The sequence below is a fragment of the Orycteropus afer genome, unplaced genomic scaffold, assembly GCF_000298275.1.
Source record: "Orycteropus afer afer isolate SDZICR_OR568_19922 unplaced genomic scaffold, OryAfe1.0 scaffold00018, whole genome shotgun sequence".
NCBI classification, from domain to species: domain Eukaryota; kingdom Metazoa; phylum Chordata; class Mammalia; order Tubulidentata; family Orycteropodidae; genus Orycteropus; species Orycteropus afer.
In genome coordinates this window covers 2,438,777-2,452,652 of record NW_006921605.1, presented here as the reverse complement: position 1 = coordinate 2,452,652, position 13,876 = coordinate 2,438,777, and the positions used below count along the sequence as shown (strand labels likewise).

At 51.6% G+C, this 13,876-nt stretch overlaps 1 protein-coding gene across 1 annotated transcript in view; it reads left to right on the top strand.

Moving 5' to 3' along the window:
• RPTOR (regulatory associated protein of MTOR complex 1) overlaps window positions 1-13,876 on the top strand; it is a 428,490-nt gene that overhangs the window by 122,882 nt on the left and 291,732 nt on the right. Inside the window, exon 3 of the mRNA XM_007959595.1 lies at window positions 6,414-6,496. Coding sequence (XP_007957786.1) covers window positions 6,414-6,496 — 83 coding nt within the window. The remainder of the gene's footprint in view (window positions 1-6,413; window positions 6,497-13,876) is intronic.

Sequence of the window (13,876 nt, the reverse complement as noted above, 5' to 3'; positions counted from 1 at the left end):
TGAGCTTGTTGAATTCATAAGCTGTCTTTTGCCCAGTGTGGAAAGTTTTCAGCCATTTTATCTCCAAATATTTATTTTCAGCCCCACACTTGGCTCCTGTTGAGCCTGATGCTTCAAATGTTAGACCTTGTGTCACTGTCCCACAGACCCCTTGGGGTTCCTTTCTTTGGAGCCATTCAGCTTCTGCCACGAGTAGTCTCCTTCCAGGGTGGGCTTGTTTGGCGAACAGCCAGCACTCCAGGAGCAGGGCTGCGGGCGAGGGGAGGCCTGGCTGCTCTGCCCCTTTGGTCTGTACTGCGTCTTGATCTCTGTGCTGTCTGCCGGCCTTGAGGTAGGGGTCCCCTTGGTTCTGTTTCTCCAGAACGTGGACTCCTCGGCTTTGCTGAAGTCAGGGGGGAAGGTTGTCACCTGGCTGCGCAGGATCAGGGAGAAGACCTGGTCACCTGACTGTTCCGTCCACACTTTTAAATAGGTTCTCTCACTGTCACCCCGCCGTTCCTTGAATTGTCAGGATGGCGAGGGGCGTGCCCCCTGTAGGCATTTCTGTTCCTGGGCCCTGCCAGCCTGCCCGGTCACACCTGCCCCCTTTGCTTTCTGTCTTCTGAAGATTTGTTCTTTCTTTCTTTCTTTCTTTCAGGAGAGTTGTTTTCCTTTGTTCACATCAACACCCTGTGATTACGGGAATAATTCATTTTTACGTGACTGTGCTTTAATGTACTTGTAGGCACAACTCAATCAGAGGCACCGTGGAGGCTCGACAGAGACCCGTCCACTGAGCCAGTGTGTGTAGCCCAGGGGTGGGTGAAGCTGTGCGTCAGTGAAAACTGCTCAGTCTGCCCAGCATCGAGGAGCTCTGGTGGCGGGGTGCCTAAGGCACTTGACTGCTAACCAGAAGGCTGGCGGTTCAAACACACCAGCCACTCTGTGGAAGGGAGCTCTGGTGGCGGGGTGCCTAAGGCACTTGACTGCTAACCAGAAGGCTGGCTGTTCAAACACACCAGCCACTCTGTGGAAGGGAGCTCTGGTGGCGGGGTGCCTAAGGCACTTGACCACTAACCAGAAGGCTGGTGGTTCAAACACACCAGCCACTCTGTGGAAAGAAGGTTGGGCAATCTACTTCCATAGAGATGCCACCTCGGAAACCCATGCTGGACGTGATTTAATGACTTGCTTCTCTTCATTAGTTCAAAGTTGGCCAGGACAGGAAGTAAGCTCCCTGGTCAGAGTTAGGAAGGGTGATCAGGCACAGTCGCTTGGCTCACGGCGTGCAGTCATCTGCGGGGGCTGCTCAGCTCCAGCACCCCCTTCCTTCCCAGCTGGAGCGACGCTCGGTGCAGCCACTTTTCTTGGTCCACTCTAAGCTGCAGACAGGTGCAGAGATCACACGGCTGGGAGGCCACAGCGGTCAGGGGAGTCATGTCCCCCCTGTGGGGGTGAGTCCAGTAATACTTCCTGGTCACCTTTCCGAGTAGCAGCCACTTACCTTCTCCAGAGGACACCTGGCTGAGGTTTCCTGTGTTCTTTCTTGCAAGACCCAGTCAGCTGTGTTAAGGGGGCAGTGAGGAGTGGCCATGGGCTCATGAGCTTTTGTTTGCCAGCTCTGCCCTTGGTATTGGGCATTCTTGGCACGATGGTCCGATGAGCCACCCTGACAAAGGACTTGGACAGAGCCAGCCGTTCTAGAAGGTTCTAGCAGGAGCTTTGGTGTTTAGGGCCTTAGCTTGATCTGTTGACCCTTTTCTGGAAGGACAAAGCCACAAATTCAGGGACCTTTAAGCGTCTCAAGCCCAGTGTGGTGGTTAAGTTTGTGTGTCAACTTGGCTGGGCCTTGTTGAGTGGCTGGGCCGCTGGATGTAGTACTCCCTGTGATGAGACTGGTCAACAGCTCCATGGTGGACTCTTTTGGGAGCAGCTGGGTAGCTGCCTTTGGGTATGTGGTCTGCTTTCTATATGTAAGAAGCAGCTTTGGGAATGGTCTCCAGCCTGTGGCATGCTTGGACCCTGCATATAGCCGTGTTGTTGTTCAGCAGCCTGACATGCTCTGCCGACCTTGGGACTTCCAATGGACTTGAATTAATGGCCTGCCGTGTGGTTTCGTAACATTGGGACTGTGCCATTTTATTTGTCAGCCTTGGGCTTGTTAGCTTCAATAGCCAGTAGCTGAGTAAAGAGATGCCTGTAGCTTCAGTGGGCTGGGAGCAAGAGGCAGATCTGAAGCCCAAGGTCGAGGGGCTTTCACATAGCCCCTTGAGCCTGGCGTTTGGAACTCGGACTTCTAGCCTCCTGAATGGTAAGTGAATAAACTCCTGTTTGTTGAGGCCATCCCATTTGTGGTATATACTCGTCAGAGCAGCACTCGGGAACCAGAACACCCAGCTTTGGGGTCTACGGGCATCCTGCCTTCATCTTTTCCTTCTTTCTCAGAAGCCGTGTGCACAGAGCTCCTTCTCACAGCCTTCATCATGCACATGCCCTGCCAAGGCTGGGCAGGGCTCATTGGCTCTGCACATGTCCTCTGCTTTATGTGGTTCTTGATGCTTCTGGACAAGCCAGTCCATGGGAGCTGTGCTGGGGGTGGACGATGCCTCCAGGTGGTCTCAGGCACTTTGCATTGCCCAGGCTTTCAATCTACACACCTTTGGGCTGGTTGCCCTGACATTGGTCCAGGAGTTGGGCTTGACGAGCCAGTGACTTGCATTATTGGACTCCTGGAAAACCTGGAACAAGAGTTTCAGCGTCTCACTGGGGTCACAGCTGCCATCCTCAGGCTTCTCTGGCTTAGAGGCTCCTGGGGGTCAGCAGCCAATCAGAAAGGTCCACCTCACCTTGGTGCAGAAGCTCCAGCTCTCCAACCCTGGCCACTTGCTCGGAGAGAGAGCTGGTGGCAGCACAGCTGTTCCCCTTTTGGTACCTTGGGTTCTCAGGAACTTGTTGCTGACTCTTGAGAGGCTTTTTTCCCAAGCCTTTTAGGTTGTGCCAGACATCACTGAAGACATTGTAGGCTTTGGGACACGTCTGACTCTTCTCCAAGGTGTGCTTTTGGGTGAGCCAGTGTGGGGCTCGGTGCTGGGCACGCAGGGAGCCTGATGAGCATTGGCGGGTTTGTGTCCAGGGATCCGTTCACTGGGTGGCCCAGCTGGGATGCTGGGTGGTGACTTCTGCTCTGGCACTGGGTCGCGCCCTCCCTTCCCCAAGAAGGGCCCAGTAGTTGGTGAATTAGCACGAGCTGCCAGCGCTCAGGAGTTTGCATGGTCTTGTGGGACCCAGACGCGGTGATGGCCTGGGCAGCGCAGTTCAATCTGCTTCAGAGAGCAGGGCAGTTGGACCTTCTGGTTGGAGAACCAAGCTGCCCAGTCTCCAGGCACCCAGAGACTCAGGTGGCTAGACTTTGGTGTTGGAAACCCTCCAGCTGATGAGTGAGAGAGACCATGCACTGCAAAGAGAGGGCAAGGGGTGGCCAGGACACATGCTGGAGAGGGAGGATTTGAGGGTGAGTGATGTTTCAGTTCCCCGGAGAGGTCCGGGGTCGGAGGGTGGAAGCAGGAGTGTATGAGCTTGATTAGGGCGTGGGAAGTAGGGCCACGGGCAGTGTTGAAAGTGCCCTGGAGGAGCATGGCGGGAAGCCAGGTGGCTCAGAGTGGGCCAAAGGATGCCGTGCTGTGAGCACTCCGCTCTCAGCATCAGGGCAGGGATGAAGCCTCCTGGGGTGCCCCCCCCCCGGAACGTGGGCTCTCTGGCTTCCGGCTGATGGCTTACAGGCTCCCCAGATGATTGTCATGACCGTCAGGTTGGAGACACTAGTATCATGTCAGTCTTGACAGGAGCCTGCCTGTCGTAGCTCCAGACTGTTTACCAGAGTCGGTGGCTCAGCGCCCTAGCCCAGGGCCTTCTGAGAACGGTCTCGTGCCCTGGCGTCCTGGGTGGGGGCTGGGGCCTTGCTGCTTGGCCTCCGGAGCTCAGTGCCGGGGTCCTGCCTCCAGATGCGGGGGCATTGCAGGCTTCCTGCTGCCAGCTTTCTCGACACTGTGTTCTTTGCCCATGGAACTTCCTGGCACTGTCTGCTGTTCGGATTTTTCCAGACGCTTACCTTCTCATCCTCAGTCTGTTCATTTTCCCTCTGTCTGAGCCCTGGTTTTGATGGTGAGCCCCAAGTCTTGCAAAGAGGCAGCTCTGACCCTCACCAGCTCTGTGGCCTTCGCCATCCAGCGCTGGCGCTTTCCCAAGTTGAAGAGGGTGAAGTTCTTAGTGTTTCTGATTTGATGCTCTCTGATCTGAAACCCAGATGCTGGCCAGGTGGCCCCCTCCCCTTGTAAACCCAGGGTCGGAAACTAGTCTCCCTGATAAAGTGGCTCTTGTCACCTGCCACCTGTGTGCTTTCTGTAGCTGTGCAGTCTTGGTGAAGGCCCAGGCCGTCTGTCTGCTCAGACCAGCTGTTTCCCTGTCCCTTTCTACCTCAGCCTCTTATTTCTAGCCTCTGTGCCCCTTGGCCGCTCTGCAGGGTGGGCGGGCCCCGGTGCTGCGGAAACTGGCAAAGAGGGTAGATGGAGCTAATTAAAAAAAAAAAAAAGATCAGATTGTAATTTTAGAATAGTTTCAGTTTCACAGAAAAGCTGCAAAAATATTACAGAGCTCTTGCACACACCCCCCCGTCTCCCCAGTGTTAATAATGTTCCTGTGGTACACTTGTCACACCTGGTGAACAAGCAGTAACATGCGGGGATTAATCCAAGTCCATATTAATTCACATTTCCTTAGTTCTACCTAAAATCCCCCCGCCCCTGCGATCCCACCCGGAGGCCAGGTTGCATTGAGTTGTCGTCACGTCTCTGCCCCTCCTCTGGGCTTGGGACAGTTTCTCAGACCTTCTCTGCTTTTGATGACGATCAATTGAGAGAGTGCTGGTTGGGTGTTTTGTGGCTGCCTCTCTGGTGGATTTGTCTGGTGCTTCTCATGATTAGACTGGTAATGCTGCATATTACTGCTGTTATGTGCAGTTTTGGGGAAGTACCATCCTCATTGTATCATAGTACGCCAACATGACTCGCCACCGTGGATTTTGACCTGATTGCCTGGCCAGGGTCATGTTTGTCAGGGTCTCCACTGTGAATTACTCCCCGCTTCCACACGTGCTCAGCACACTTGAGGTGGGGAGCTAGGCTCCACCTCTTGGAGGTGAGTCTATAGTGAGTTCATTCTAAATTATTTGGAGTTCTTCTGTACAGATTTGGGTCCAAACAGACATGGAAACAGCTGGCCTCGAGCAGTTTGCTCTACACTCCTGAGATAAATGAATCAGCCATAAATGGATGCATGTGTTGGTAACCACAAACATATACGCATGCTGGAAACCATGAACATACGTATGTTGATAACCATAAACATATGTATGTATTGGTAATCATAAACATATATGTATGTTGCTAACCACAAACATTTAGTATGCTGGTAACCATAAACATATGTATGCTGGTAACCATAAACATGTATGTTGGTAACCATAAACATATATGTACATTGGTAACCTCAAACATATACTTGTGCTGGTAACTGTAAATATACGTATGTTGGTAACTGTCAACATACATATGTTGGTAACCATGAACATATATGTATGCTGGTAACTATAAACATATATGCATGCTGGTAACCACAAACATGTACGTATGTATGTTTGTAACGTATGTGTACGTAGGCGCTCTGGTGGCGTAGTGGATAAGGCATTTGGCTGCTAGCCAGAAGGTTGGTGGTTCAAACCCACCAGCCACTCCTTGGAAGGAAGAGGGGCAATCTACTTCGTGAAGATGTACTGCCTCAGAAGCCCAGTGGGGGTTGCTATGAGTCGGAGTCAACTCAATGGCAGTGAGTTTGTTGGTAAAATGATTCCTCCCTCCCCCCCATCAAAGAACTGTCTGGGACTGAAAGAAAATTACTGTAAACGTATTGCCTCGTTGTCCCTTCTGCCTCCACCCTGCTCCTCTGTGCATGAGAGCTGTAGTTGGAAGGCGAGGAGTGGATCTGTATTCTCACTGTGAAGCTCAGCGTGCACATGTCTGGGAAGGCCCAGCCCCTGGCCGTGTCACACGAGGCTTGACCGGAGCAAAGAGTCGGGTAGTTAGAAAGGAACGGAACTGCAGGTACTGAAATACCAACCAGCAGGGACGGAGGGCCATCGGCCAACCAGGGATCTGATTGACGCCAGTTTGCCCAGGTGAGGTGGCAGCTGTTGGGGTTTGAACTGTGTTTGGGAGCATTAGTAGGTGGTACATCTGGCCTCCATGGCTAAACTCAGGCCGTGCTGTGTGGTCTTCCATCCAAGGTGACTTTGACGTGAATGTAAGGGCACTGAGCAGCAGAGGCTAGCAGAGGAGCAAATGCATGTGTTAAGAACCTTCTCTCTCTCGTTGCTTCCTCAGACCCCCTGTCAATGGGCCCTCAGAAAGCTCTGGAAACCATTGGTGCGAATTTACAGAAGCAGTATGAGAACTGGCAGCCACGGGTAAGTGTTGCTCATTTGCCTCCCGTTTCTTTTTGACAGGGAGGCTTTCCTCCCCTACTCTAAGCAGCCTTTGAATGGGAACAGGACTCTGGTACCAGCGTCTACCTCCTGTGACGGGGGTGGGCTGTGCCCATTGCAAGCCCATCTTTTTTCTGAGGCTCCATGCGCACACACAGCCTCCCGGTGCCGGCATAGGCAGCATGCCGAGTCAGGGTTGGTGGTTTGCTAGTTATTTTGCTTAAATTTTCCTCCAGAATCTTCAAAAAAGGAGAAGGACTTTCTGTGTGACTCAAGCCGTGGCCTTACTTTTGCACAGGAAACGTGCGTTCAGTAACTTTACTGCAGCCCAGGTAGTTGGCGCCGCTCCTCCCATCCACTGCTGTCAGTCAGTTAAGGGAAAAAGCGCCTGGCCTTTGAGAGCTGCCACCTACTCTGGGCTTTCTCTTTGATTCAAAAGTAAGGGCTCTGAGGGAGCCAGGTACCAATTACTGGGCTGATCTGTTTTCAGCTTATTGTAAGGAAGAGCTGCATGGACGTAACTGTGTCGAACGGCCTTTAAGGCCTTAAGCTATTCGTAAACCATCCAAAGACATATTTCCTATAGCCTTACTCATAGCTGATTGGGGGGTTTAGTACATTTAATAGAAAATTAGGATTTTGGGTGTTATGGAGGCACCCTTTGGCCCACCTTTGTGTGGACCACAGAGGGTGTTAGCATGATGCAGGAGAGAGGTCGAATGGGGTCCTTACTGTGGAACTCCTGTGAGTTTCACTCTTCATTTTGGGATCTAAGTCTAATGGGAAGAAATGACACATAGAACCTTGTGAGCACTTGCCTGCTTGGGATTTCAGTATGTGCATCATTGATCTGTACAGTGTGGCATTTAGGAGTTCTTTGTACATTATTTATATTCTAGGAGCTCTGCTGGCATAGCGCCTAAGGCATTTGACTGCTAACCAGAAGGCTGGTGGTTCAAACCTAGCAGCCGCTCTTTAGAAGGAAGATTGGGCAATCTACTTCCATAGAGATACTGCCTCGGAAACCCAAGGAGGGGTTGCTATGAGCTAGATCCGACTCGATGGCAGTGAGTTTGGTTTTTGGTTTTTTAAAGGGAAGAGTAGAGTCAGAAACGAATTGGTCCCTGCCTGTCAGAGCACCCTTAATGCTTTCTGTTGGTCTTTGTGGTTGGCCGTGGGGTGGCTGATTGGTGGGGAACTGCTTTCCATCCCAGCGTGTGTCTTTGTGCTTTGTGTGCCCAGCTCATCAAATCAATAACAATAGGCTTTCATTCTTTGAAATGTGCTTTCTAAGTGGTTATTTTGATATGTGCCTAAAGACGCTGACCTTTCCTTCATCAAACGTGTTACCTCTAGGTGGTTTTCTTGCGAGCGCAGTGTGTTTACTTGGAGGCTGGGTAAGGAGCAGAGAGAGATTTTGATGCTGTGTTGTTAGGTGCCATTGAGTTGGCGCTGACTCCTCACGACCCAGTGCACAACAGGACGAACCAACAGAACGGGACACTTCCTGGTCCAGCATCGGCCTCACAGTCATTGCTGGGTCTGAGCCCATCGAGTGCCGTCGTGTGGGTCCACCTCAGCCCATGGAGTGCCGTCGTGTGGGTCCACCTCAGCCCATGGAGTGCCGTCGTGTCGGTCCATCTCAGCCCATGGAGTGCTGTTGTGTGGGTCCATCTCAGCCCATGGAGTGCCGTTGTGTCGGCTTATCTCAGCCCATGGAGTACCGTTGTGTGGGTCCACCTCAGCCCATGGAGTGCCGTTGTGTGGGTCCATCTCAGCCCATGGAGTGCCGTTGTGTGGATCCATCTCAGCCCATGGAGTGCCGTTGTGTGGGTCCATCTCAGCCCATGGAGTGCCGTTGTGTGGATCCATCTTAGCCCATGGAGTGCCGTTGTGTGGGTCCATCTCACTGAGGATCTTCTTGTTGCTGACGCTGTACTTTACCAAGCATAACGTTCTTCTCCAGGGACGGGTCCTTCCTGATAACATGTCCAAAGTACATGAAATGGAGGCTCATCCCCTCCCTGCTAAGGAGCATCCTGGCTGTAGGTCTTCTAAGACAGATTGGTTAGTTCCTCTGGCAGTCCATGGTATATTCCATGTTCTTGCTAACACCATAACTCAAAGGCATCGATTCTTCTTGTCCTCCTTATTTATTGTCTAGTTTTTGCATCCATATGAGGTGATTGAAAATACCATGGCCTGACAAAAGTCAGGCACGCTTGTGTCCTCAAAGTGACATCTTTGCTTTTTAACACTTTAAAGAAATCTTTGCAACAGATTTGCCCAGTACAGTACATTGTTGGATGTCTTGACAGTTGCTTCCATGGGTGTTGATAGTGAATCCAAGAAAAATGAAATCCCTGACAACTTGAAGCATGATTCTGTTTTTCTGATGTTGCTTATTGGACTGGTTTTGAGGATTTTTTTATGTTCTTCATGTTGAGGTGTAATCCATACGGAGGGCTGTAGTCTTTGATTTCCATCAGTAAGTGCTTCAATCCTCTTCACTTTCATCAAGCAAGGTTGTGTCATCTGCACATCACAGGTTGTTAATGAGTCTTCTGATCCTGATGCCACATTCTTCTTCATGTAGTCCAGCTTCTCAGGTTATTTGTTCAGCATGCAGATTGAATAAGTATGGGGAAAGGATACAACCCTGATATACAGCTTTCCTGATGTGTATGTGTGAGGCTGTATTCCTTCCTCTACCAATACTTGAGGAAGCTGGTGTTAGTGGTGGAAACCATTTCTCTGAGAACTGTTGAGGGGGCTGGACAGTCACTCTGTGAGAGCAGCCCAGCCCAACATGCAGCCCATGTGGTACAGTCACTCATTGCAAGGTCAGAGGACATGATGCTGTCTGTCCCTAGAGGGTTGACAGTCAGTAGTGTTTTGATTTAAAGTAATGCCTCAGACTCATATGCTTCTGCCCTTCTCACGGGTCTGACTGGGCCTTTCGGTTTTACTAGATAACATTTGTGTAAGGGAGGGTTTGACTGGGCCTTTCGGTTTTACTGGATAACATTTGTGTAAGGGAGGGTGTGACTGGGCCTTTCGGTTTTACTGGATAACATTTGTGTAAGGGAGGGTGTGACCAGGTACCTTCAGGTCTACCAGGTGTGTTTTGCATAGAATGCATCTTTGCTGTTTTATTTACCTTCTTCCTTTTGAAGGATCATTACTTCAGAAAATACGGTCTTTCGGAATACCTCTGTTTCATATTTTTTCCATTTGGTACGATGTTGAGTTTTTTTTGAGTGCCAGGAATTGGCTTATGGCTAACCTTATTGTTAGATCAGGTTGGTAGGAATCAGCTAGTCCATGCTAGCTGGTGCCAAATGGAACCTTCTAATGTAGGATCCACATTTCTGCCTAAGAGCAAGCCTCCATGGCATCAGGATGGAAGGCAGGCAGCATTGATATACGGGTAGGTGACAAGACACACAAAGACAGAAGGTGGGATCACACACAATTAAGAAGTTACCTCCCCATGATCCTTGGAAGGGTGCTCTCGGGGTGAGCAGAGGCACCAGCTGTGGCCGTCTCAGGAGAGACTGTCTGTGGCCTGGGACCATTTGATTCAAGTTGGTAGGATCTGAAGGGTGGACATCAAGGTGCTTTTCTGACAAGGGGTTGTTTTGAGGCCTGGGAGGTGGGGAAAGTCCCTGCCTCTCGAGTGCTTCGGAAGAGACGTGCGTGGACTGGTGGTGCTGCCGTCCCGTGTGGGTTGGTTCTGAAGCGGGATCTGGAATGTGCTTCAGCTGCAGCCCGGAGAGCAGCTATTCATGCAAATCGAGTGGCTCTTTTGCCTGCGCCGGCAAGGAGAACCCCCACAAGGAAGACACAACATTTGCTCTCTGAGTGCCAAGACTACGGCATTCATTTTTAAGTGTGATAAAGATGTCTAAACATTTCCTGCTATAAACCCTTCATGGGACTCACAGATTCCAGAAAGCAGCCTGAGGCCATGGCTGTTGTAGGGAACCTGTGACAGCTGACGGGTATCACATGTGCGGCAGGCCACAGGCACTTGCCACCCCTTCTCTGCTCGCCACGTCACTGGGGTTGCAGGAGTCAGTGGGGGAGGCCTAGCCCCACTGGCAGCAGCTCAGTGTGTGGCCAGATCCCCCCGCTGCCGTCTAGAGTCTGCACAAACACGAGGTAATTACCAAGCTCAGGTTTGGTGTGCAAGGTGCCCGGCTCTTAACTCTAAATCAGGGTCCTTGAAACATTGCAGCACTACATCTCGCTTTATTGCCCTCTACAGGGCTCTTGAGTTTTCTGCAGCAATAAAGAAAGGTTGACGTGCTGGCTGCAGTAAAACAATGGGAGCACTGTTCAGTCGCCCAGACCTTGGATACAAATAAGGAGCCCTGGTGGCATGGTGGTTAAGTGCTTGGCTGCTAATTGAAAGGTTGGCAGTTCAAGCCTACCAGCTGCTCCATGGGAGAAAGGTGGGGCAGTTCTACTCTGTCCTCTAGGGGCACGGCAGTGGGTGTGGTTTGGGCTTTGCTTCCCTGAAGATTGACAGCCTTGGAAACCCCCTGGGGCAGTTCCACTCTGTCCTCTAGGGGCGCTGTGGGTCAGAATGGACTCCAGGCAGTGGGTGTGGTTTGGGCTTTACTTCCAGGAAGACTGACAGCCTTGGAGACCCTGTGGGCAGTTCCACTCTGTCCTTTAGGGGTGCTGTGAGTTGGGCTGGATGACGGAAGTGGGTTTCAGTGGGTTTTAATGTTGATGCCCACAGACTTGATTTTCTGTGTCTGTTATCGCAAGGACTAGAAAAGTTGGGCGGTTTGAAGTAAGGTCATTTTCAGGAGTGTTTGCTGAGACGGTGGTTGCTTCCATACTCGTGGGCATGGACACAGACGAGGACCACCCGGTGTCTCAGCTACAGCTCCCCACCCTGGATGTACGGAAACCTCACCACCGAAGACCTAGCAACGGGAAGAACAGCTGGAGGCTGATGTCCCCTGGCGGGGGCTAAAATGCCGACTGTACTGTTTCCTGTGTTGGTTTCCAGCTGTAGCTATTCAAGATGAAATATTTAAATATTTTGATAAAGTTGGTTTTGGTTGAAGAAGGCGTTTAAAAAAACCAGGATAAATATTTTTTCTGAAGACTGCCAGGCTCTAGCTGGCCCCTATTTCCTCGCCAGACTGATTGAACCCTCTTCTAAATAATTTATCTGTTTGCCACTGGTGAGATATTTCTTCTGATTAAATTTAAGACTTTGCCTTATTGCCTGGTAGGTACATAAATTCGTGTTCTGTGGGAGACTGAAGGAAAAAATGCCCAGTGTTGTTTCAACTGAAAGTCCTGCCGTTAAATAAACCTCCCCCATTTCATCATAAGGCTCAAATGAAAGCCTTACTGGCGCTGATGGGGACTGCCAAGCTGGGGTGGGCTCTGCAGTGGCGTTGATCTTCCTTAATGTGTTCTCGCAAACTCTGCTATGACTCTGGAGTGACCAGCGGGAGGAGACGCAGGCTCTAGGTCGCTCTTCCCCCAGACTCCCAAGCCAGAAGCCCGATGCCACACCACATTGCCTTGGATTTCCTCACATCTCCTTGGTGGCTTCAGATTCCACACCACATTGCCTTGGATTTCCTCACATCTCCTTGGTGGGTTGAGAATACCTTTCTAGGAGGCTCTTTCTCTTTTATGGTTGTTGTTGTTGTTGTTGTTATGTGCCATCGAGTCGGCCCCGACTCATAGCGACCCCTCCTTGGGTTTCCGAGGCAGTATCACTACGGAAGTAGGAATGCCCAAGTAGGTGAGGGAATTTGAGGAAACAGCCATGGCTGGCAGGTTCTGACGTGACTCTGTGACTGAATCCGTTTTTGTCAGTGTGTGTGTCTAGAAGAGAGGGGGCAGAAGGGACCCTTCAGCTGTGAATACACCGAGCCATGGGGTCTCATTCCCATCTTGCCCCAGGTGTGAGAGTGAAGGTGGCCGACTCCCCCGGCTGTTGTGGCGCCTCCAGGAAGCTGAAGTGCACGTGGGCGCCATCACTGAGATGATGGACAGTTCTTAGTCCATGTGTGACTTCGTTGTCCACGTCTGGCTGTGGTTTGCGGAGTAGATTTAGAAGGTGGTAAGTCTCAGTGTTCCCTTCTCAGAGCTGTCACAGTTGATGTGCGGTCAAGCCGTGAGAACTGGATATAATGTCAGATCAACACGTGTTTACAGGCAGAGTGCCCTGGGGGAGAGGAAGGCTCTGGCAGCCGAACCATCTACTGAATGGCAAGGGTTACTGTGTTTGCACAGAGGTGACTGCCCCCTCCCCTTTGGCATTGATGATAAGGCTGTCACATGACTCTCAGCTGATGCATTTTCCTCACGGTGGTTGGGAAGGACAGTTGCTTTCATGTCTCAGATGTTCACAGTCTTGTCTTTGGTTCTCACGTGCAGGCGTTTGCAGCATTCACAGGGAGTGCAGGGTGTGTGGGGTGCAGTAGATGGGATATTGGCTCTGCAGGCTTCTTCCTTGTTTCTCTGAACTGCTGACTTTGGGTTGATTCCTTGACCTTCAGCCCTCAGGAGGATCCAGGGGGTGTGCTTGCCAGACTACGACATGTTGTCAGTTGCCGTCGAGTCGAGTCTGACCATTAAACGGTTAGCCATTAGGTGTTGGGGAAGGAGCTACGTCAGTCCGGGTTGTGGGGCTGGATGTTGGTGCACTTTGCCTGGGTGGATAGACTCCTAGTCGTCTTCCCGTGACCTGGAATCTGGGATACACTTGGTACAGGGCTCAGGAAAGCCCGTGGGTGGGTGGGGTCGGCCTTTGGCTTTTCAGAATCACAGGTGGCTAATCGGGGAGGAAGCTCGGCTGGCCTCAGAGCAGTGTCCCACACCTGGCTGTCTCTGGAGATGTCTCTGGACTAGAGATGTGCCCTGTTCTGTAGTGACCCTGGCTGTGGGCAGCCCCCCGACAGCAGTGCTCCCGGATCTCCTCGGTGCGGCAGCTGCTGACGACAGCCCTGTGATCGCGATGGGTCGTGGCCCGGCGTGCCGTCCTCCCTTCCTCCTCCAGGCCGCCTGCCCCCTGTGCCGTGCTCCCTCTTGCTTCCTCCGCTCGGCTTCTCCTTTTCTCTGGTCCCTGAGGCCAAGCTGCGTTCACCTTGTTTGTGATTTTGTGACAAACTGCAAATGAGGGCTCCTAGCCGGTGGCGGCTGGCGGCTGGCGGCTGGCTGGCTCACAGGTTTACATAATTCAGCGTCTGCTGGGAGCGCTTTGTATCACACACTCATTACGTTTGCACGACATTCTAGACACGCTTCTGGTTGTCTTGGGGTTAAGTCTTGTGTTTTGACAATTTCACTTAACTGCTTACTGCCCAGAATGGTACAGAGCCC